The sequence below is a fragment of the Triturus cristatus genome, chromosome 2_2, assembly GCF_964204655.1.
Source record: "Triturus cristatus chromosome 2_2, aTriCri1.1, whole genome shotgun sequence".
Lineage (NCBI taxonomy): Eukaryota > Metazoa > Chordata > Amphibia > Caudata > Salamandridae > Triturus > Triturus cristatus.
This window is the reverse complement of record NC_140582.1, coordinates 1,183,248,551-1,183,273,960: the sequence shown is the minus strand read 5'-3', so window position 1 is coordinate 1,183,273,960 and position 25,410 is coordinate 1,183,248,551. Positions and strand designations below refer to the sequence as shown.

General features: G+C 48.0%; 1 protein-coding gene across 4 annotated transcripts in view; it reads left to right on the top strand.

Annotated features, from left to right (window-relative positions):
- SFXN5 (sideroflexin 5) overlaps nucleotides 1–25,410 on the top strand; it is a 1,315,749-nt gene that overhangs the window by 296,415 nt on the left and 993,924 nt on the right. For all 4 annotated transcript variants that reach the window (XM_085642762.1, XM_085642761.1, XM_085642760.1 and 1 more), the window contains exon 2: nucleotides 2,662–2,730. In XM_085642762.1, the coding sequence (XP_085498888.1) occupies nucleotides 2,662–2,730 (69 nt within the window). The remainder of the gene's footprint in view (nucleotides 1–2,661; nucleotides 2,731–25,410) is intronic.

The following is a 25,410-nucleotide window of genomic DNA, read 5'->3' as shown; positions in this document are numbered from 1 at the left end:
CCTCAACATTCTATTTTGAATAACTTTGGCGCCGGTCGACGAATCCTCGCGAATTTCTCAAAATAGGTGGGGCGCTACGCTCCGCTCCTACCCTGAAAGTCTCGGGGGGATCCGTCAAGCGGGGGCTGAGATAAAAGGGGGGTCCCAAAACGCGTTTTTCCCATGCATTTTTCCATAGGACCTTTAGAACGAGCTACAGCCCGAACGGCTGAACAGAATTACTCAAAATTTGGCAGAGAGGTAGTCCCTAGGTCAAGGAAGTGCCTTTTGTAGGTTTGGTGTAAATCTGTTCAGTAGATTCTGAGAAAATAGCCTTTAAATCAATATGTATATCTGAGCCCGCTTACGGTACGCTTACCGTACGCTTACGGTAAGCGTACGGTGGCGTGCGCGAGCGCGATTCTGATTGGCTCTCAGATCTTAGTAAACATTCGAATCGGCCGAAACCAGGAAGCGGCGGCCGCCATTTTGTGTATTTCACTCTGAAAAAAAAGAGTGAAAACAAGGAAAGGGGGCAATGAGGAGAGTTACAGACCCCCTAACATTTGTAAGGGGGTCAAAGAAGGACAGAAAAGTACAAAAAAAACATTTATTGATTTTAAAAAAAATCACGGGGTACGCGTACGGTAAGCTTACGGTAAGCGTACGGTAGAAAAAAAAAAAAAAAAATGAAAATCAGATTTAAGTGTTTAGATATTAGGGGGCTCTAAAAAGAGCCGTTGTGTTTATGAAATGATTTTTTAGTGGTACCTACAAGTAAGTACCGATGCAGAGTCTAAGGTTCAAGAGGAAGACTCTGTTCCCTTCATCATTGAAGTGCACACCATCTCCTCTATAAATGTCTTGCATGTCATAACGCAAGTTGTTGTGGTAAATGGCACCCATACCATAGTCACGGAGGAAAGCAGAAACAGATTTGTTGACGTGCTTTCTTGCTTTGTCATCGCACCGCGTGCCCACCGTGCGTGCACGGCACTAACTGCGTAAAGTGGGCGCGCGGTGCGCGAAGCGCACCGCGTGCTCACTGTGCGCGCACGGTGCGCGAAGCGCACCGTGCGCGCACGGAACGAACTGCGTTAAGTGGGCGCGCATGCCACGAATGGCGTAAAGTAACTTAGCATTTAAAAAACCGTACAAATTCACTGAAAAAACCATAGGTTTCACACACGTTATAGTTAGGAATTAGCATTTAAAAAACCTTGCAAATTCACTGAAAAAACCATAGGTTTCACACATGTTATAGTTAGCGGAAATTTTACTGATAAAAAACCAATGAAATTCCCCCGTTATAGTTAGTGCAGGCAACTATAACTCACGCGACCGCAATCTTCTGCTGATGACATATGTGTCTTTATGAAAAAAAAATATTTGTAATATATGTATAGCTAAAAATGTATGGAAGAAGACATGGGCAAATAAGTGTCTAAATACAGTATTAGCATCAGCAGAGGATTGCGGTCGCGTGAGTTATAGTTGCCTGCACTAACTATAACGGGGGAATTTCATTGGTTTTTTATCAGTAAAATTTCCGCTAACTATAACATGTGTGAAACCTATGGTTTTTTCAGTGATATATATACACACATACATATACAAACATATATATACATCTGCATATCTATATAAATACAAATTTAAATGCATACATACATATATGCATAAATATGCATGTTATGTACATGAAAGTTTGAAAAACACTAATAAAAGCAAAGCTAAAAAGCCACCTAATTACAAACAGAATTGCTTTAACTTAAACGAGGGCGCAATCTATTGCACTTTCAATGCTTGTTTTGAAAGGGAAGTGGCCCAGTGGCAAATGGTAGCTGCCAGACCCGGCAGTTGTTTCTTTATTACTGCAGGGGGGGAAAGGAAGGAGCAGATGGTAGGGAAGCAACAGAGATTGGATGAGGGGAGCAACAGGTGATTCGAAGCAGCGATGTAGTGGGTGATAGAATTTTTAAAAATAAAGCTAAGGCGGAGGAAGTAGTGTGGAGCGTGTGGGACATAAAAAGCAGCACACAGGGGAGACAGCAAACAGAGAGAAAGTGGGGGGAGGAATGAGTAACATAGAGGACATGGGGAGGGGAGTGCAGACATTTGTTGAGGAGGAAGCTGCATATGATGGTGAGATCCTAAAAATACATGCACTCTAATGGAGTGCTCAAAAAGAATAAAGGAGTTCCCTCAGTGTGAACCAGTGCAAGGATGCAAGTCAGCCAATCAAAGGTTGGTAAAGAGGCTATGCTCCAGGGGAGGGGTAAACACAAGAAGATGAAAGACCACTATTAAATAAGAAGCAAGGAAATAAGAGTGACAACAAAGCCAACCGGTGGAAGCAATGGGCAGGTCTAAGCCCACTTTGAGTTTTTAGTGTAGCCCACAAAAGGTTTTAAGTGGCCCCATAGGTGAGAACTAAAGCCAGCTGCACGGGTGACCGCCTTGTACTGTCCAAGGTCCAAGCTCCTACTCTGCTCCAGCACATCCCCGTTCCTATAATTGGGCTCAGCCAGACTCCGCATACCTTACTATACTTTGTAGGAACCCCATGCTGGAGGTACTCTCAGTACTGTAAAGCGCTGCACTACTCTTTGGAGATTACCAAGCACTATGCCAGATGCCTGAAAACACATTTAAACAATCTTTTCTTTTCTTTTCTTTCAGAGCTCTTTCTATGGCAGATTCAGGCACTTCCTGGACATCATTGACCCCAGAACCCTCTTTGTAACTGAGGTAACTACTTCTGCATTTATTGTTGGTATTGATTTTGTAAAATTGTTTCCACGCATGGCTGCTCATGCGCTGTTTTGGTTTTCACGCTGCTTCAAGTCGTTCTCCAAATATAATGTTTCATTTGTAATTCCAGGTACTTCATCACAAAGACAATGTGGACTCATCCGCTAATTATATTCCTTCTGTGCACCAATTGAAATTCCATGATTAAGGGTTTCTTAGGTTACAGAACTCCAGCATTTCAGCCATAAGGGCTTCCGCAACGTCTCCACAGGGGTGATGTTAAAAAAGATCTTCGACCACATCCTACAGCCACGAAACAATAACCACTAACATCAGTTACCCCCATACCTGTCTTTACAGCCAATCACAGGGGTTCTCATAGCGCAACCTTGCTAGTGAAGTTTAATTAGTAAGGGAATTTTGAGACACCCCCCCTTAATATGGGACTTTTGTGATGCGACCTATCAATGCAGAGGTCGCACTGCAAACTTAGGGGCAGGTCTGTGAGCAGTATGCGGCCTGCCTGTATGTACACCAGACCTCTGTTTATCGGTTATTGTGTAATAATGTCCTGTGTCCCTCGTGCTATTCTGGTGCAGCCGCACTATATACAACTTTAAAAGAGAAGTTAAAGAGCAGTGATGCAAAAGTTGAGTATATTTAATTCTAGTATCAAATTAAATAAATGAGCCTACTCCCTGTTTTTTAAATATATGGGTTTCATTGAATAGCCCTTCAGAAAATACGTTTTTGACTAGCGCTTTGCCATCTTTTCTTCATTATCCCATGAAAGTTCTAAGTTACCATCACCATCGTATCTAATGTTATCCACAACTGATGAATATGGGTCGTGTGTCAGGGAGCGACAGCTGGGATGGATGATTCCAGATGTGACACTGCGTAAGGAGTCAGAGTGAATATATACACCCTTACAACGCATGTGAATGCATCGTATGCAATTAGAACGTGGTCGTTACAACGACCGCGTTGTTAGAACGCATACCATTACATTGAAAGTCATTACTACGACTTGCTATAGGGGGCGCGCTGGACTTAGGAATAGTATTATTTACTATTCCTACTCCAGTTTGCACAACAGCAGGAAGGTTTCTAAATCCAACACCATTGCGCCCCCTACAGCAAGTCGTACTAATGACTTGCGATGTAATTGTATGCGCAGTAACAACGCGGTCGTTGTAACGACCACATTGTAATGGTACCACGTTGTGGAGACAGCAATGTAAATGCTGTTTCCCATCAGAGCAAGGCAAATACCAGGCTACACAAAAGAATCACTGTGAGGTAAACACTAGGCTACACAAAAGAGCAACTGTGGTCACGGGACTACAGAGGACGAGAGGAAGCTGTAAGCAGAGGCGAGGAGAGAATCAGAAGACAAGCAAGCGTACAGGATACCAAGGTTCGATCACTGTATGGGACGTACTGCTATATGACAAGGGATCTCTGAGTATGTTAGGAAAAGCCCTTTGGATTGATGACAGCAGATGGCTCTTAAGAACAGTCTCATTGGGCGAGGTCAGAGTTCGGGCTGGCCTCGATAGAGACCGTTGTACTCGGTGGGGGTGGACCGAGACTGACAGCAACGCTGAGACAGGGAAGACTCCAAAGTACCTGGCTGCAACACAGAGACCACATTGTAAACATATACAGGACTCCAACAGACAGTGGACCGAGACTGACAGCAACACTAAGACAGGGAAGACTCCAAAGTACCTGGCTGCAACACAGAGGCCACATTGTAAACATACACAGGACTCCAACAGACAGTGGACCGAGACTGACAGCAACACTAAGACAGGGAAGACTCCAAAGTACCTGGCTGCAACACAGAGGCCACATTGTAAACATATACAGGACTCCAACAGACAGTGGACCGAGACTGACAGCAACGCTGAGACAGGGAAGACTCCAAAGTACCTGGCTGCAACACAGAGGCCACATTGTAAACATACACAGGACTCCAACAGACAGTGTACCGAGACTGACAGCAACACTAAGACAGGGAAGACTCCAAAAGTACCTGGCTGCAACACAGAGGCCCCATTGTAAACATATACAGGACTCCAACAGACAGTGGACCGAGACTGACAGCAACACTAAGACAGGGAAGACTCCAAAGTACCTGGCTGCAACACAGAGGCCACATTGTAAACATACACAGGACTCCAACAGACAGTGGACCGAGACTGACAGCAACACTAAGACAGGGAAGACTCCAAAGTACCTGGCTGCAACACAGAGGCCACATTGTAAACATATACAGGACTCCAACAGACAGTGGACCGAGACTGACAGCAACGCTGAGACAGGGAAGACTCCAAAGTACCTGGCTGCAACACAGAGGCCACATTGTAAACATACACAGGACTCCAACAGACAGTGTACCGAGACTGACAGCAACACTAAGACAGGGAAGACTCCAAAAGTACCTGGCTGCAACACAGAGGCCCCATTGTAAACATATACAGGACTCCAACAGACAGTGGACCGAGACTGACAGCAACACTAAGACAGGGAAGGCTCCAAAGTACCTGGCTGCAACACAGAGGCCACATTGTAAACATACACAGGACTCCAACAGACAGTGGACCGAGACTGACAGCAACACTAAGACAGGGAAGACTCCAAAGTACCTGGCTGCAACACAGAGGCCACATTGTAAACATATACAGGACTCCAACAGACAGTGGACCGAGACTGACAGCAACACTAAGACAGGGAAGACTCCAAAGTACCTGGCTGCAACACAGAGGCCACATTGTAAACATACACAGGACTCCAACAGACAGTGGACCGAGACTGACAGCAACACTAAGACAGGGAAGACTCCAAAAGTACCTGGCTGCAACACAGAGGCCACATTGTAAACATATACAGGATTCCAACAGACAGTGGACCGAGACTGACAGCAACACTAAGACAGGGAAGACTCCAAAGTACCTGGCTGCAACACAAAGGTCACATTGTAAACATACACAGGACTCCAACAGACAGTGGACCGAGACTGACAGCAACACTAAGACAGGGAAGACTCCAAAGTACCTGGCTGCAACACAGAGGCCACATTGTAAACATACTCAGGACTCCAACAGACAGTGGACCGAGACTGACAGCAACACTAAGACAGGGAAGACTCCAAAGTACCTGGCTGCAACACAGAGGCCACATTGTAAACATATACAGGACTCCAACAGACAGTGGACCGAGACTGACAGCAACACTAAGACAGGGAAGACTCCAAAGTACCTGGCTGCAACACAGAGGCCACATTGTAAACATATACAGGACTCCAACAGACAGTGGACCGAGACTGACAGCAACGCTGAGACAGGGAAGACTCCAAATGTACCTGGCTGCAACACAGAGGCCACATTGTAAACATACACAGGACTCCAACAGACAGTGGACCGAGACTGACAGCAACACTAAGACAGGGAAGACTCCAATGTACCTGGCTGCAACACAGAGGCCACATTGTAAACATATACAGGACTCCAACAGACAGTGGACCGAGACTGACAGCAACGCTGAGACAGGGAAGACTCCAAAGTACCTGGCTGCAACAAAGAGGCCACATTGTAAACATATACAGGACTCCAACAGACAGTGGACCGAGACTGACAGCAACGCTGAGACAGGGAAGACTCCAAAGTACCTGGCTGCAGCAACAGAGGCCACATTGTAAACATACACAGGACTCCAACAGACAGTGGACCGAGACTGACAGCAACACTAAGACAGGGAAGACTCCAAAGTACCTGGCTGCAACAACAGAGGCCACATTGTAAACATATACAGGACTCCAACAGTCAGTGGTCCGAGACTGACAGCAACACTAAGACAGGGAAGACTCCAAAGTACCTGACTGCAACAACAGAGGCCACATTGTAAACATATACAGGACTCCAACAGACAGTGGACCGAGACTGACAGCAACAAAAGACAGGGAGACTCCAAAGTACCTGGCTGCAACAACAGAGGCCACATTGTAAACATATACAGGACTCCAACAGACAGTGGACCAAGACTGACAGCAACGCTGAGACAGGGAAGACTCCAAAGTACCTGGCTGCAGCAACAGAGGCCACATTGTAAACATACACAGGACTCCAACAGACAGTGGACCGAGACTGACAGCAACACTTAGACAGGGAAGACTCCAAAGTACCTGGCTGCAACAACAGAGGCCACATTGTAAACATATACAGGACTCCAACAGACAGTGGACCGAGACTGACAGCAACACTAAGACAGGGAAGACTCCAAAGTACCTGGCTGCAACAAAGAGGCCACATTGTAAACATATACAGGACTCCAACAGACAGTGGACCAAGACTGACAGCAACGCTGAGACAGGGAAGACTCCAAAGTACCTGGCTGCAACACAGAGGCCACATTGTAAACATATACAGGACTCCAACAGACAGTGGACCAAATAGAGAATGGAACGGAAAACCAGACTGGAAGCAATAACAAGAATACATGATGGACAAAGTGCTGGAGACCGAGACTGAAGACACATACTACAGTAGCCCAGGGAACAATACAGATGGGAAAGAGACGGGAAGACAACCAAGACAAGGAATTATGACCAGGGCTTCAGAAATCAAGAACAGGGGTGGGATCAGAGCAGGCTGCACCCAACCGGCACCTGGACACGTAATGCCCTGTTGGTACACGGAAACTAGAATCGATAACGAACAGGAGGTGAGGAACAAGGGTAACAGTTGCCACTAACGCCATAAAACCACACAGTCCAGATGAAGGTGGAGTAGTTAATTGAAGGAGTACACGAACCAGGCTTTGACGTTTAGAAGGGTCCACTCTTGTTGGCCTCCAAAGGAGAAACCCAGAGCATGATTGCCGCCTCCACGCGGCGGAGACCTTTGGGGCACAATGTCTGCCTGAGCAGCACAGATACGAGTCTGTGTGTGAAATCTAGGAGTGAACGCATTGGATTCAAGATATTTTGTATTCTGATGATTGAATAGGGTAATACTTTTTGCTGTATGTCCAAACACTGAATTGTCTAAGCTAACAATGTGTGGCACATTGAATTAATATAACATTATTGTCCTTTAAACAATCATTGGGTGCAGAGGAACTTCGGTTTGAAAACTGGAACTAGGATTCATAACAAGCCCTCGAGAATGTTCCCAACAGGCACAGGAACAAGTAATGCCCTAGTGGTACATGGAATGAACACAGGAACTCACAGCAAGGTTAACCAGGGAAGAGACTCAAGAAAGCAAAAGGAACATCTGGCCACCCTGGGACAGTTTGTGATCAGAAGCACAGCAGAGAAACCACAGACATTGAGGACATCAGGGTAGAAAGGAAGGACAGAAACAAAGTGAAACTGAAGAGGGGAAGCACAATGTTGCACAAGGCAGCCACCGGAAATCAGCACACTGCAGGAACAGTAGCTGCACACACGATTCATCTCCTGTTTCACCCATGCAGGCAATGCGAGTAGAAGGCAGGGGCCTTCAGTGAGGCCAGTAAATCCCACATTCTGAATGCAGAAGCCAGGCTTAAACCCCTCCTTCCAGCTGACACCCACACAGGATGGTTTGAACACTGGACAGGAGTGAGCCAGGAGTGAGCTGCACAGTGCAGGTGAGAGCACTCAAAGCTCCTCCTCCACCTCTCTGCCTGAGGGAGGTTCCAGGAAGCAACAAGTGGCCAGAAGGAAACTCCGGAGTGGGACTCGGATTGGATCTTGTGTCGGAGCATTGCAAGGATTCATGCAAGGGAGGACATGTGCATGCCAGAAGAGATCACACAAGATTCAAAGTATAAGAAGATTCACCAAAAAGCCCCTCTCCAGCTCTCGGAGGCGGGAAAGGCATACAAATACCATAATGCATTAGGAGTTGAAAGGTAAACTCTAGACGGGAATCTGCAGTGGACTGTAATAAGTCGATAGCGGCTCGGGAACGATTTATGAATTTTATTCAGACATTAAGTAAGTATGAAGAGCAAGCCCATGAGTCGGCATCTTTGCAGAGCAGCTCCCAACCATCAACTGCCGACTCCCGACTATCGAGCTGGAATGAAAGTATGCAATCGAGAACAGCTCGCTCCCACACTGACATTCCATGAAGGAGCATGCAATCAGGGGACACAACATGGATCTGATATTCAAGAGGAACTGTAAAGGCTTGAAACCAATGTTCCTCTTAGAAGTGGGCTCACGGGAGTGCTTCTTGTAGTGGCACCCAGTGGCAGGTAGAAGTGATCTGACTGACATGGTCACTATCAGGTGGCAAAGTTTTCATAACAAACCATGACCCAGAGTATTTGCCTGTTGCTGAGATACATTCAAACATTCAGTCCACTTTTCCAACCGGTTGACCCACAGCAGACAGTCTAGTGCGGCGCCTCTTTCATTATCCTGCGAGTACCTCAAGGATCGAGGCTGTCAGCATCTGTATTCATCTTCAACATGGAATGGCTGGTAGAGAAGGTGTGAGTCTAATTGCTTCCATCCTCTAATAGACGGAGTATACCCAAGTTTACTTGAGGGTGCCATCTCTTGATGACATCTCTAGACTGAACGCCTTGCTCTACCCGGCGAAGAGATGGGTGCCTTGCTCTTTCTCTAACTTACCACATCAGCAGCATAATTGTTACATCGAACCTGAAGGAATCTCCTATTGATATCCACATCTGGATCTTTTAGACCTCTGTACAATGCATTATATATTAACCACCACTGACAAATATCTGTGCACATCTTTTGATTCTCAGTTTTCAATATAGGAGCATGTAGAGCAAACCAACCGAGTCCATCTTGTACCAGCTTCAACCATTGGGGAAGGTCACTTATTATCCCTAGAGAGGTTCTCCCTCCAGTTCAAGCCCTTATCATCTCATTAAATGATGGCAGCAACTGTACCGAACTCTACCGCTGCCCCAGGTCGATTCTACTTGAAATGCAGTTCACACCATATTTAATGTCAAAAACTCTTAGGAAATCATCCCCTACTTTTATTTCTCCCTTGCCTCCCTCTGGATGTAACACCTTCAAACAATCTTATGATAACTTACAAGGTGATTAACTTTTATCAAGTCATGTACCTTAACAACAAAATCTTACCTGCTGAGTGAATGAGATATTCCAAAAGTAAATCTCATCTTCGCCCTAAAATTCCCAAATTCAAGAGACCAAAGTTTTGAACCCAGGGGCTCGCCACCACGGCAATCACAAGTAGAGCACTCTGCCCTTGCATAAAGACTCTTATAAACTGTCAGGGACTATCCGGGACTGTCTGGGACACAGTCAGGGACTTGAATAAGGACTGGGTAGAAAACATACCGTGCACAGAAAGAGTAGTACAATGCTGCCCAGGATCACACAAGGAGTCAGAGGAGAAAAAGGGATCCAAAGGGGAAGCCTGCACAAGATGGTTAAGACTCGGGAAGGAAAGGCACTCACAAGGCAATTTAGCATTCAGACTAACTACACCCAGGACAGACGTGCAAGACATATATATAATACAACATTAACAATAAAGGGGAGTGTGGGGTAAAGCACTCAGGAGCTCCGCACGGTAAGACTGAAGCGCAGTAAGTTCCTCAACCACAATTGCGGTTACAGATACTGACTGCAAATACCCACATATAGGATATGCATGCACAGGCAGGGTCTGTGGAGCTGATACCTAAGGTGATGCTATAAATGTAACTCAAAGACAATACTCACAGTGAACAAGAAACACCACCTAGGTAGTCAGCTGTGCCCACGGATCCTGGCGATCAAACAGGAACACGCAGGCAGTAACAGCAAGGTGGTAGAACTAAACACAAGCGCAATAGACAAGGAGCTAGCAAGGAGGAGTGCTTAACAGGAAAGGCAGGAAATCACAGGGCACACTTGGCAGAAAGCAGGTAACAAACATACAAGGTAACAGAAGCAAGACAGCAGAATAGAAAGACAGCAAACTAGGAACGGGAACCAAGGAAACGGGAAGAAAGGCAGCTACAAGGGTATACCAGACTAGTGCAGGTTAAGGAATCAAAGTAGCATAGAAGGCAGTGCTGGGCAGGAACAAGAATTGAGCTAAGGCTCAAGAGTCAAGGTAGCACTGCAGGCAGGGCTGGTTCAAGGAAACAGGAAATAGCTACAGCTCAGGAAACAAGGAGTCAAGAGAGCACCGCAAGCAGTGCAAATCAGGAACAAGAAATAGCTGAAGCCCAGGAACAGGAACAAAGAAAGAATAATTATAGCTCAGGAACTCAGGAAACAAGGTAGCACTGCAGGCAGTGCTAATTCAGGCTCAAGGAATAGCTATAGCTCAGGAATCAAGGAACAAAGATTAACTATAGCTCAGGAATCAAGGAACAAAGATTAACTATAGCTCAGTGTGGGAGGGCGGGCTTAATGAACAGGCGAGGAGGCTGTATATATTTGCCTAAGGAAGGCTTTTTATTGATTTTCTGTGAGAATAGAGATCTGGATGATGTTGGTTCTTCTGGTTTCCCTCCTGAGAGACTGTCTTCCTGGTCCGGAGACTCCGTAGGGTTCAAGGTGGATGTATCGGGGACTTCTTTGGCGATGGCGTGGCCGTCTTCCCGGAGGCTCATAGGAGGGAAAAGAAAGGGGTTTGTCAGGGTGGTATTTTGTGATACGTTAGACTGTCTTAACACCGTCACCGCACCAGCGAGTGTTGTTCAGGATCAGTTGGAGGGGTCGTGAGGGAAATAGGGACGTGAAGGGAAGTATGGACGTGAAGGGAAACACTGCAAGTTGAACGTAGTCCGGCTAAGTATTGGGAGTAAGTGGTTTAGCAGGATAGGTAACTTTGGCTATGAGAGGTAGCGAGGTCAGACACTTATCAATACAGATTTCTACTTGGTTACGACAACTACACGGTAACTCGGGCCTCCCAGGTCTCTACCCAGTCTCCCCGTTGCCTCCCTCAATCCCCCTCCCAGCTCAAACCCCGGTGACGGTTTCACTCACCGACCCCCGCCGTAACTCTCCAGAGTTACGGCCGCTCCTCAGCGTCCTCCGGTGGGCACCACCATTCTTCGTACCAGCGGTCCTCTACGTCCGCGTCGTCTCGGTCTTCCACCTGCTTGTTGTCCTCGGGGTCCGCTCTCTCCTCAGCGCTTTCTCCGAGTTCGTCTTCTCCGGGCGGTTCGTTCCGGGTTCCTTCCTCTTTCTCGCGTTTGGTCCTCGACGACGACGTTTCTTCTCCTCCGCCTTTCATTGGTGTTTGGACAGTACTTCCGGGTTTAACCCCGCCCTCTTCCGGGTCTTCGGTTCCCGTCTGTGAATAAACCAGAGAGGAGCATGGATATTGCAGTTCCCGTAAGTTCCTCTTCTCTTTAAGAGGGACGGAGTGAGGGACGGAGTGTGTGAGGTCAGGACCAGAGTGCTTCCGTGACGTCAGTCTCGGGCGGTCATCGCGCAATCCCTCACATCCCCTTTCCCTTGCTGTCTTTCTACTAGGGTTCTGTTCTTGGGGAAACCTAGATAAAAAATCCACATTTCCTTGTTCGGTCCCCTTTCTATGTTTGGTTGTGAACCTGTAGGGTTGTAGGGCCAGGAACCATCGAAGGACTCTCTCGTTACGTCCTTTGTTTCGGGATAGCCATTCTAATGGGGCATGGTCCGTAAAAAGTGTGAACTCCGGGCCATCCAGGTAATATCGTAGGGTCTCAATGGCCCATTTAATGGCCAAGGCTTCTTTTTCAATGGTAGCATAGTTTTTTTCTCTCGGGAACAGTTTACGGCTAATATATAAAATTGGTTTCTCTCCTTGTGGGGTTTCCTGAGGTAGGACCGCGCCGAGGCCTTGATCTGACGCGTCCGTTTGAAGGATAAAGGGGAGGGAGTAATCCGGACTAACTAAGACTGTATCCGACGTAAGAGTCGTTTTTAGGGTATTGAAGGCTTGCAAGACCGCAAAGGGAGGGTGACGTAGCACCTCTTCGGTGTTAACTTTCTTCTGGAGCAGGTCTGTTAGGGGCGCAGCCACCTGGGAGAATAGAGGTATAAACCGGCGGTAATAACCCAGAAGGCCAAGGAAGGCCCTGAGATCCTTTTTGGTTTTGGGGAGAGGAATTTGAGAGAAGGCGGTCAGCTTAGACGTTTGGGGTCTTATGAGGCCTTCACCCGGCAAGTACCCGAGATAGTGTACCGTCTGGGCTGCTAAGTGACTCTTGGCGGGGTTGATTTTCAGACCTTGTTGGCCTAAGGTCTGAATAACCTGATACAGATGTGTAAGGTGTTGTTCCCAGGTGTTGCTGTAAATGACTATGTCATCTAGGTACGCTCCTGCGTATGATGCATGGGGTTGTAGCAACACATTCATAGCTCTTTGGAAAGTGGCAGGTGCTCCATGCAACCCAAAGGGCAACACCTTGAACTGATACAACCCGTCCGGAGTGGAAAACGCCGTTTTCTCCCTATCCTGTGGTCTGAGTGGGACTTGCCAGTAACCTTTACACAAATCTAACGTGCTAATGTATTTGGCCTTCCCAATTCTTTCCACCATCTCATCCACTCTGGGGAGAGGGTAGGTGTCGAATTCTGATATCTTATTGACTTCACGGAAGTCAATGCAAAAACGTACCGATCCATCTGGCTTGGGTACGAGAACAATCGGTGAGTTCCACTCACTTACGGAGGGCTCAATGACATCCATTTTTAACATCATTTTTATTTCCTCTTTAATGACTTGACGGCGTGCTTCAGGTATACGGTACGGCCGTTGACGTACCTTTTTTCCTGGAGGTGTTTTTATAGAATGTTCTATAAGTGTTGTTCTACCAGGGGTGGTGGAGAAGGTAGCAGCCAGAGGGTTTAACCTTTGGGAAAGACTGTCCCGCAAAGAGGGTCCTAGATCAGGTGAAATACATTGTTCGAACAAGGGAACTGGGGTATCCACCATGTTTACTGCGAGAGGACAAGGGCCCTGCCATTTTTTTAATAGGTTTATGTGGTAAATCTGAGATGTGTGTCTTGCCGAATCTGTTTCTATCCGATAAGTCACGGGAGTTACCTTTTCCACTATTGAAAAGGGTCCCTGCCATTGTCCCAATAGTTTCTGGTCTGATGAAGGCATCATTAGCAGTACTAAATCTCCTACTTGGAAGCTTCTCTCTTTGGCTCTTCTGTCATATTGGCCTTTCTGAGCTGTTTGGGCGTTCTCCAGGTTGGAACGCATAATGGTTCTAATCTGGCTTAGATGGGTGCGTAAATTGGCCACGTATTCAGTTAGGGGTTTGGAGAAGTCGGGTTCTTTCTCCCATCCTTCTTGTGCCATGTCCAGGAAAGTACGGGGTTTACGCCCATAAAGCGATTCAAAAGGCGAGTAACCCGTACTTTTCTGTTCCTTGCATCGAATGGCAAATAAAGCCAGTGGTAGGATATCTTCCCATTTCCGGGTTTCTAGGGCCAAGAGTTTTTTGAGAGTGGTTTTAATAGTGGCATTATACCTTTCCACTAATCCATCCGTCTGTGGATGGTATGCCGCTGTCCTAATCTGTTTGACCCCTAACTGGGAACAGACCTGTCGCATGAGGCGGGATATGAAAGGAGTGCCTTGGTCAGTCAGGATTTCCTTCGGAAATCCGACTCGTGAGAAGATGTTGATCATAGCCTTGGAGATGTTAGAGGCGTCTGGCCGACGTAAGGGTATGGCCTCAGGAAAACGTGTGGCATAGTCCACTATAACTAGCACATACCGACACCCACTACGGGACGGTAGTAAGGGACCAATGATATCCATACCGATACGTTGAAAGGGTTCGTCTATTATGGGAAGAGGTCTTAGGGGAGCTCTAGGGGGCTGATACCTGCTATTCCTTTGACATACAGGACATTCCTTGCAGTATCTTTTGATCTGTTGGTATATCCCTGGCCAATAGAACCGTTCGGTGATCTGTTTTTCGGTTTTCTCCGCGCCGAAATGCCCTCCTAACAAGTGGCTATGTGCTAGAAAGAGGACTTTGTCTCTGAAGGGGCCTGGGATCAACAACTGGGCACGTAGAGTGGGGGATCCCTTTCTGTACAATAACCCTTGCTTCGTAAAGAAATAGGGACATACATGGTGGGGATCTTCAGCGTCGAGGGCTTGAGACCAGGCTCCTTGTAGTAGGGGGTCCTCTCGCTGTGCGGCGTGGAAATTCCTATCTGTTTCTCAGGGATTTTCATCCAGAAGAACCGGTAGTGCCACAGGATGTCTGGCCTTGTCTGCTCTCCTTTGTTTCCGGCTTTTCCTTGGCTTTGCTGGAGGCCAGTCCTTATCTATCTCCTGGGCAAAAGGCGCGGAAGACCACCAGTCGCCTTCCTTGGTCTCCGCCTCTGGGACCTCTCTGGTGTCCGAGAGCTTCAGTAAGTTTCTCCATAGCGGCCCCGTGGGTATCGCTCTGTCCACTGAGTACTTGTTGCAACTTGCCTCGGTCTTCTTCCACCACCGTCAGGAAGCGTTCCATCACTTTGCCCAGATGCTCCTGATTTTCAGCCATTTTCGCTAGGGCAGCCTCCATGACGCCTTGGGATCCCACTTCTGACACCACTTGTGGGAGGGCAGGCTTAATAAACAGGCGAGGAGGCTGTATATATTTGCCTAAGGAAGGCTTTTTATTGATTTTCTGTGAGAATAGAGATCTGGATGATGTTGGTTCTTCTGGTTTCCCTCCTGAGAGACTGTCTTCCTGGTCCGGAGACTCCGTAGGGTTCAAGGTGGATGTATCGGGGACTTCTTTGGCGATGGCGTGGCCGTCTTCCCGGAGGCTCATAGGAGGGAAAAGAAAGGGGTTTGTCAGGGTGGTATTTTGTGATACGTTAGACTGTCTTAACACCGTCACCGCACCAGCGAGTGTTGTTCAGGATCAGTTGGAGGGGTCGTGAGGGAAATAGGGACGTGAAGGGAAGTATGGACGTGAAGGGAAACACTGCAAGTTGAACGTAGTCCGGCTAAGTATTGGGAGTAAGTGGTTTAGCAGGATAGGTAACTTTGGCTATGAGAGGTAGCGAGGTCAGACACTTATCAATACAGATTTCTACTTGGTTACGACAACTACACGGTAACTCGGGCCTCCCAGGTCTCTACCCAGTCTCCCCGTTGCCTCCCTCAATCCCCCTCCCAGCTCAAACCCCGGTGACGGTTTCACTCACCGACCCCCGCTGTAACTCTCCAGAGTTACGGCCGCTCCTCAGCGTCCTCCGGTGGGCACCACCATTCTTCGTACCAGCGGTCCTCTACGTCCGCGTCGTCTCGGTCTTCCACCTGCTTGTTGTCCTCGGGGTCCGCTCTCTCCTCAGCGCTTTCTCCGAGTTCGTCTTCTCCGGGCGGTTCGTTCCGGGTTCCTTCCTCTTTCTCGCGTTTGGTCCTCGACGACGACGTTTCTTCTCCTCCGCCTTTCATTGGTGTTTGGACAGTACTTCCGGGTTTAACCCCGCCCTCTTCCGGGTCTTCGGTTCCCGTCTGTGAATAAACCAGAGAGGAGCATGGATATTGCAGTTCCCGTAAGTTCCTCTTCTCTTTAAGAGGGACGGAGTGAGGGACGGAGTGTGTGAGGTCAGGACCAGAGTGCTTCCGTGACGTCAGTCTCGGGCGGTCATCGCGCAATCCCTCACACTCAGGAATCCAGGTATTTCCAAAGCTCAAAAAACAAGGATCGGTCTCACTGGAAAACAGCTACAACGACCAACCCTGGACTGAAGAGAGCTGGGGCTAAAAAGAGCTCACAGTAATCACATGCATCAGGTGTGAGCAGGCTAGCAGCAGCCAGCCACAGGTGAGCTGAATTCCTCCACCCATCCTTGGCCTGCAGGGGTGGAGACAAAGCAGTGAGCAGGGGGTTATAGGTAATGGAGTTTTCAGCATGAACAGACTGGCTCCCACAAAACCCAGCATGGATTGGGAATGGATGTAAATTCCTAAATGGTAACCAAATGCCTGGAAGTCAGGATATGCATGCAGGGGAGTGTCTAGAAGCATATTAGAACACTGGTAAACCCCACAATTCGGCCCCCTGGTGGTGGGCACGATAGCACAGGGAGTGAATCGTGACATAAACTCTTTACAGCATTCAAGTAAAACTTCTCTCCTCCGACCTTCAGATTCCCTCCCAAGTCAAGTAAACCATTTATTCTTGTTGTCGATACCTGCCTTGTGTACATCTCGCCTTCTGTTAGCGCTCTATAGCCCACATGGGTTAGGTTTCCAGTTTATACAAATAGTTGAAGTAAACACAAATACTAAACCAAATTTCAAAAGTCCTAAAAGCAGGCAGAGCGCACTTATCTACCCAACTCCACCTCACAGCTGATAGTTCTTTCTATGTCCCCCCAGATGAATAGTTGAGCACCACTGGTTGGGTCATGAATGCTGAGACCTGCCTTCAGCACTCACTCTTCAAAGACAGACTTAGCTGTGGTTCCTTCACGTCACTGCGCAATCTGTGTACGTTTACCGATTCCTTCAAAAAGTCTGTTCGACTTGCCCTCTTCTATGGTTTAGTTGTTTTCTTGTGTTCCAGCAACTGGTTCATTTAGAACTTGCTTTACTTACGGTTCTCCCCATTGTGACCCCTTTTAGTGCCCAAGTGAACCAACCTTGGGCGAAGCCATGCAGGGGGACAGCATACACAGGTGAAGCCACCAAACATTAACTAGGTTTTCCATGCACCCTCCCACACTGGTGCATATTATAACATGTGTACTCATAGCTGTCCCCATGTACAGATTGTGTTTACTGGATTCCTCTATGTATGACGTCCTCATTTTAGATCGCGAAGAGTTTAATATAAATTAAGAGTGCCATTTTCCGTGCAGCGTCTGCATTTTGTGTTACATGCTGGCATTGGGTGAGTAGTGGCCGATCAAGTGGACACCCCAATGAGATCACTAAACATAAGGATAGCCCAGATACTGCCCCGGTAATTTAAAGGAGGGGGATTGATGGGAGGCTGAACTGGGACAAGATGGCTCCTACAATGCGCACTTCATTTAATAACCGCCATGTCCAGGTGTGTTTGTAGTTAACTATGGTGGTAAATCATTCTGCTTTGCAGAATGAAGTTCATTTTTTTGTTGGAGCGGGGTTGCAAACAGTGCAATTGCTCCATTCTGCTGCTACACGTCCTGCTTATGGAAATGATAAAAGGATCAATGAAAGTCCCTGATCTGGGAAGAGCTGCACCCACTTCCCTGCAGTCTTAAGTGGAGATCTGCTCTGTCCTTACTCTACTTCCTGTCTTGTCTGGTGAACAACACATGCCCTACAGCACATTATGAAGGCATTTGTGACAGGATGTTGCAAAGAGTTGCCCAAGAGGAAGTTGCTTGAGCCAGCGAGCAGCGCCAAGGCACTCTTACACATATGATCTGCCGATATGTCCAGACTTTTCTTGATCTGCAGAGATGTCCAGACTTCTCTTGATCTGCAGAGATGTCTAGACTTCTCTTGATCTGCAGGGATGTATAGACTTCTCTTGATCTGCAGAGATGTCCAGACTTCTCTTGATCTGCAGAGATGTCTAGACTTCTCTTGATCTGCAGAGCTGTTCAGACTTCTCTTGCTCTGCAGAGATGTCCAGACTTCTCTTGATTTGTGGAGATGTCCAGACTTCTCTTGATTTGTGGAGATGTCCACACTTCTCTTGATCTGCAGAGATGTCCATACTTCTCTTGATCTGCAGAGATATCCAGACTTCTCTTGACATGCAGAGATGTCCAGACTTCTCTTGACCTGCAGAGACGTCCACCCTTCTCTTGATCTGCAGAGATGTCCACCTTTCCCTTAATCTGCAGATGGGTCCATACTACTCTCGATCTGCAGAGACTTCCACACTTCTCTCGATCTGCAGAGACCTCCACACTTCTCTCGATCTGCAGAGATGTCCACACTTCTCTTGATCTGCAGAAATGTCCACACTTCTCTCGATCTGCAAAGATGTCCACACTTCTCTCGATCTACAGAGATGTCCACACTTCTCTTGATCTGCAGAGATGTCCACACTTCTCTCGATCTGCAAAGATGTCCACACTTCTCTCGAACATTTTTCACGTGGAGCAATCTCCTAGACTGCCGAAAAATGTAGGTGTGGGGGACACTTTTTTACACTCATTACACTTCTGCCCAAAATAGTTGTACGTTTAGAAACTCAATGTGTCTAGTAAATATTTCCTATCACTCACATAGTTACAACCATTTGGATATTTACCTCATTGACACTGTTTCCTCCTATGGGTGTCCCATTGGGACACATCACGAGGTGATCTAAGCTAGTTCCGTCAGGAGTGAGGATTGTATGTGGATACTGCCTTGGGCACCTGCATAGGGCCGTGAAAAGTAGTCACTTCTTTGGAGTAAGCCAGTGCAGCTGGGCCAGGACCAGTGAGTCTTCCCAAGATCCAGAGCTGCTTGTGTTGCTGTTTTACAGATGCTGATGCTACCAGCACAGATAATTCAGGAGCTAGTGTAAGCCGTGCTAGCGTAACTCAAGGCTAGTGTGACCAGGGTCACACCGGAGTCATTTAGTGGAGGCAAAATTGTTTTTATAACCCTCAGTTGAAAATAACTCTTCTTGGCCACATTTTTGACCTGGGATTTGAGTTCAGGTTTTGCCTACCTGTCCCCTATAAATACAGGTTCTTCACCATGGTGACTAGGGCTGGACAACAGCCAGGATCCACAGACCAGCGTTCTGGCAGCCAATAGCATTCAAGAGCATCTAGCATCAAGGTCTCTGCTTCAACTGTGTCGGGTTGGACTCAAAATTCAGCTTATTGGCTAAATCAAAAGGTTTTGGCTCAAAGATCGGGGCTGTTTCATTGGCACAAGTCTACAACCCTACGCTGTTCGAGTAAAGCACTCCGCCCAGTGATAGCATTAGTTTCCTGATATGGCTGAGCCCAATTGGGACTGCTAACGAGGGCATGAAACCAGCAGTAGTGATGTTGTATAAGTGGGCGTGTCTTGCTGGGATAGCACTTCATGCTGTAACGCCCTGTGGGAGGTCACTCCACTAAAGCCCTAATTGTGACGAAATGCTTTAAATGGAAATCTAGAAGTGCAGATACTCACTTTCCCAGAGTTCCTGTTTGCTACTGAGAAGTGCGGGTACTCCACCATTAAAAGCACTTGAGCAGTGCTGAGAAGTGCAGACACTCACTATTTCAAATGAAAGAAGTGCCGATACTGAGTCCCGGACAGTCCCTGCCCATTTAAAGCACTGGTAACAAGTGCCCCTACAGGGCACGAGTCGGGAATACACACTGGTACATGGCGTCCACCCACTCTTTTCACAGGGAGGACGCCGTCCACCCTGCCAAGATGTTGGGCCCCATAGAAATATGTTGAACTTGTCCCAGTGTCATTTTCAGTCATCTGGACATGTTCAGTAGCTCCTGCACAATGTCTGCTTTCCTTTCCCAGCAGCAACGTGCAAGCAGCGAGAGGGGATGAGGAGGAGAGGGGGGGGATTCGCCTCCAGCTGTGCTAAAGATAAAGGCAGAAGTTAAGGGACCATCAGGCCTCCTTTTGATGGAGTATCAGACAGCAGACGTCCTGGAACCTCACACTTACATGCAAATGCACTGGAGTGGAAACAAAAGCACACAGCTTCACAGTACTTAAGCGAGGTGTGCTTTTTACTTTTGTCAGCCCCTGTATATAAGTGCTTACACTGTAAGAATGTCAGATGGGTTAGTCTGTCCCAGTATTTACACAAATAATTTAAATAGCACTATTTTATTTATTTTATAGCGCTATCATCCCAATGCAGAGTGTTAGAGCGCTTTATATAACATACACATTATCCATTTCAAATAACTCATGTAAGTGTGTAAATCAATGTACAAGATGTGTTACATGAGACAGTCCGGGTTACAAGGTGTAGGAGTCAAATACCCTTCGTAGGTCACTGGTCTACTAGAAGGATTACAATTTATTAACTGCAAGTAACAAAAGGACCTCTGTGTTCAACGCAGTAATCCACTTACCTATCTACAGAAAAGAAAAATCTGTGATCTGCATGTTACATGATGTGCTTTGCAGGAGACAACTTTTTTTTTTCAAACACTTTATTTTAGTTGGCAAATGTTATATCATACACATATCAGAGCTCTATTGCATATATGGGAAGGGGGGTAAGAGGGAGGAGAGAAGTTAACAAGGGGTAGGTTTTAGGATACTGCGTACTTTTCTTTGCTTGCGAAATGGAACTTCCGAGTGGACTTACTGATATAAGCATGGTTATGTGCCGCTTTGCTATGAAAAGACGATGGTACAGTTAGTGGGGGGTATGTTGCAGGCTGTTACAATGTGTTCGGACGATAATGGCTCTATTCCATAGACCACGAAAAGGCTTGAGTATACAAGGAGTATTGTATCTTAGAGTACTGCTATGTATGCGGAAGGTCCTGATTGATGTATTCCGGAAGTATTGTACAAGGTTAATCAATAAATATATTTACAAAAAAAAAAAAATCAGAGCTCTATTGCATAATTAAGAAATAGAAATACCAGCATTTGTAAAGCGCACAGCTACCTCCGGAGAGGTGTCCCGGCACTGGGGGCCGTTGGGACGATTAAGTGAGCTATTGCCCAGTCAAAAGGTGCTGGGCTGACCTGCCGCCGGCCCTAGGGATCGCACCAAGAGCCCCCATGTTCCGGAGACTGCCTCTCTGGCCGCTGCCCTACACCTCTTCCCTAGTGGTACATTTATGCTCACAACATTGTGTAAGATGCACACCATGTGTGGTCCGATATCATGAATAACAAACCCCAAGAAGGTAGCAACGAAACAGAGGTTCCACAATCCCCAACCGCCCCGTCCCCCTCCCCTCCCAAGAACAGATCTACTGCTACATGCTTTTCCTTTTTGCCAATTTCTTTGTGGCAGGGTTTAACAAATGTTTTTCACAGTTAAGGCCCAGAATTTGCACCAGGATTGCGCCACTTTCTTGGCACAACACCAACTCTGAATCTCATTTGTTAAATATCATAATGCACTTAAATGTATCGATGATGCACCCGATCACCATATGTGTGGGATCTTAGTATCTGATGTAACTTCGTGTGATGTCACTTCCAGTGAGTTCACTTACTGTGATGTCATCTGGAATGCCACGCATATTGACGTCATGTGCTGTGATGGCATGCGTCATGATGTTACTTGCATACTGCCTAAGCTTTTCAGTCCCCCCCACTTCCTTTTTATAGGACTTGTGCCCTGGGTAATTCCAGCCCCCAGAGATACGTCAGCAGCTGCAACGCTTCGGAACAGAAGCCCCATTACAAGTTGCACCCCTGAGAACCCAGCAAGGCGTGTGGTATGACTGAGGGGATGGTATTTAAGGGTGACAGCATTTTCACCAGGAGATCTCAGCTGCTCGGAGCCACCAGGGACACTGCCCGCTCTCGGTATGTCCCAGGGCATCTGTGTGACCACTCCTCGCATGTCCGGATCTCATTACGGATTCCATGGATGTAATCCGTGTTCCGTCCTTGTTACCATGACACTGGCTTCAGCATCTTCTCGAGGTTTTGTGTACTGCTTCTCTGGGGTTTATCATGCTCCTGCTTAGTATGTTCTCACTTGTTCAGTTTTTGTCGATGAAATTGGACGAAGTGGTGAAGCCTTTATTACACACCTGTAATGGAGGTTACCGGTAAGTGATCTACAGGAATGGGTCTCAGGCCTGCGCTTTCGTACACACCTGTAGTGGAGGTTACCGGTAAGTGATCTGCAGGGATGGGGCTCAGGCCTGCGCTTTCCTACACACCTGTAATGAAGGTTACCGGTAAGTGATCTGCAGGGATGGGTCTCAGGCCTGCGCTTTCGTACACACCTGTAGTGGAGGTTGCCGGTAAGTGATCTGCAGGGATGGGTCTCAGGCCTGCGCTTTCCTGCACACCTGTAGTGAAGGTTACCGATAAGTGATCTGCAGGGATGGGTCTCAGGCCTGCGCTTTCCTGCACACCTGTAGTGAAGGTTACCGGTAAGTGATCTGCAGGGATGGGTCTCAGGCCTGCGTTTTCGTACACACCTGTAATGAAGGTTACCGGTAAGTGATCTGCAGGGATGGGTCTCAGGCCTGCGCTTTCGTACACACCTGTAGTGGAGGTTACCGGTAAGTGATCTGCAGGGATGGGGCTCAGGCCTGCGCTTTCCTACACACCTGTAATGAAGGTTACCGGTAAGTGATCTGCAGGGATGGGTCTCAGGCCTGCGCTTTCGTACACACCTGTAGTGGAGGTTGCCGGTAAGTGATCTGCAGGGATGGGTCTCAGGCCTGCGCTTTCCTGCACACCTGTAGTGAAGGTTACCGATAAGTGATCTGCAGGGATGGGTCTCAGGCCTGCGCTTTCCTGCACACCTGTAGTGAAGGTTACCGGTAAGTGATCTGCAGGGATGGGTCTCAGGCTCTGCTTTCCTGCACACCTGTAATGAAGGTTGCCGGTAAGTGATCTGCAGGGATGGGTCTCAGGCCTGCGCTTTCCTACACACCTGTAGTGAAGGTTGCCGGTAAGTGATCTGCAGGGATGGGTCTCGGGCCTGCGCTTTCCTGCACACCTGTAATGAAGATTGCCGGTAAGTGATCTGCAGGGATGGGTCTCGGGCCTGCACTTTCCTACACACCTGTAGTGAAGGTTGCCGGTAAGTGATCTGTAGGGATGGGTCTCAGGCTCTGCTTTCCTGCACACCTGTAATGAAGGTTACCGGTAAGTGATCTGCAGGGATGGGTCTCAGGCTCTGCTTTCCTGCACACCTGTAATGAAGGTTGCCGGTAAGTGATCTGCAGGGATGGGTCTCAGGCCTGCGCTTTCCTGCACACCTGTAATGAAGGTTACCGGTAAGTGATCTGCAGGGATGGGTCTCAGGCCTGCGCTTTCCTGCACACCTGTAATGAAGGTTACCGGTAAGTGATCTGCAGGGATGGGTCTCAGGCTCTGCTTTCCTGCACACCTGTAATGAAGGTTGCCGGTAAGTGATCTGCAGGGATGGGTCTCAGCGCCTGCGCTTTCCTGCACACCTGTAATGAAGGTTACCGGTAAGTGATCTGCAGGGATGGGTCTCAGGCCTGCGCTTTCCTGCACACCTGTAATGAAAGTTACCTGTAAGTGATCTGCAGGGATGGGTCTCAGGCCTGCGCTTTCCTGCTCACCTGTAATGAAGGTTACCGGTAAGTGATCTGCAGGGATGGGTCTCAGGCCTGCGCGTTCCTGCACACCTTTAATGAAGGTTGCCGGTGAGTGATTTGCAGGGATGGGTCTCAGGCCTGCGCTTTCCTGCACACCTGTAATGAAGGTTGCCGGTAAGTGATCTACAGGGATGGGTCTCAGGCCTGCGCTTTCCTACACACCTGTAGTGAAGATTGCCGGTAAGTGATCTGCAGGGATAGGTCTCAGGCCTGCGCTTTCCTACACACCTGTAGTGAAGGTTGCCGGTAAGTGATCTGCAGGGATGGGTCTCGGGCCTGCGCTTTCCTGCACACCTGTAATGAAGGTTGCCGGTAAGTGATCTGCAGGGATGGGTCTCGGGCCTGCGCTTTCCTGCACACCTGTAATGAAGGTTGCCAGTAAGTGATCTGCAGGGATGGGTCTCGGGCCTGCACTTTCCTACACACCTGTAGTGAAGGTTGCCGGTAAGTGATCTGCAGGGATGGGTCTCGGGCCTGCGCTTTCCTGCACACCTGTAATGAAGGTTGCCGGTAAGTGATCTGCAGGGATGGGTCTCGGGCCTGCGCTTTCCTGCACACCTGTAATGAAGGTTGCCAGTAAGTGATCTGCAGGGATGGGTCTCGGGCCTGCACTTTCCTACACACCTGTAATGAAGGTTACCGGTAAGTGATCTGCAGGGATGGGTCTCGGGCCTGCGCTTTCCTACACACCTGTAATGAAGGTTGCCGGTAAGTGATCTGCAGGGATGGGTCTCGGGCCTGTGCTTTCCTACACACCTGTGGTGAAGGTTACCGGTAAGTGAACTGCAGGGATGGGTCTCGGGCCTGCGCTTTCCTACACACCTGTAGTGAAGGTTACCGGTAAGTGATCTGCAGGGATGGGTCTCAGGCCTGCGCTTTCCTACACACCTGTAATGAAGGTTACCGGTAAGTGATCTGCAGGGATGGGTCTCGGGCCTGCGCTTTCCGACACACCTGTAGTGAAGGTTACCGGTAAGTGATCTGCACGGATGGGTCTCAGACCTGCGCTTTCCTACACACCTGTAATGAAGGTTACCGGTAAGTGATCTTTAGGGATGGGTCTCAGTCCTGCGCTTTCCTACACACCTGTAATGAAGGTTACCGGTAAGTGATCTGTAGGGATGGGTCTCGGGCCTGCGCTTTCCTACACACCTGTAGTGAAGGTTACCGATAAGTGATCTGCAGGGATGGGTCTCGGGCCTGCGCTTTCCTACACACCTGTAGTGAAGGTTGCCGGTAAGTGATCTGCAGGGATAGGTCTCAGGCCTGCGCTTTCCTACACACCTGTAGTGAAGGTTACCGGTAAGTGATCTGCAGGCATGGGTCTCAGGCTCTGCTTTCCTGCACACCTGTAATGAAGGTTACCGGTAAGTGATCTGCAGGGATGGGTCTCAGGCCTGCGCTTTCCTGCACACCTGTAATGAAGGTTACCGGTAAGTGATCTGCAGGGATGGGTCTCAGGCTCTGCTTTCCTGCACACCTGT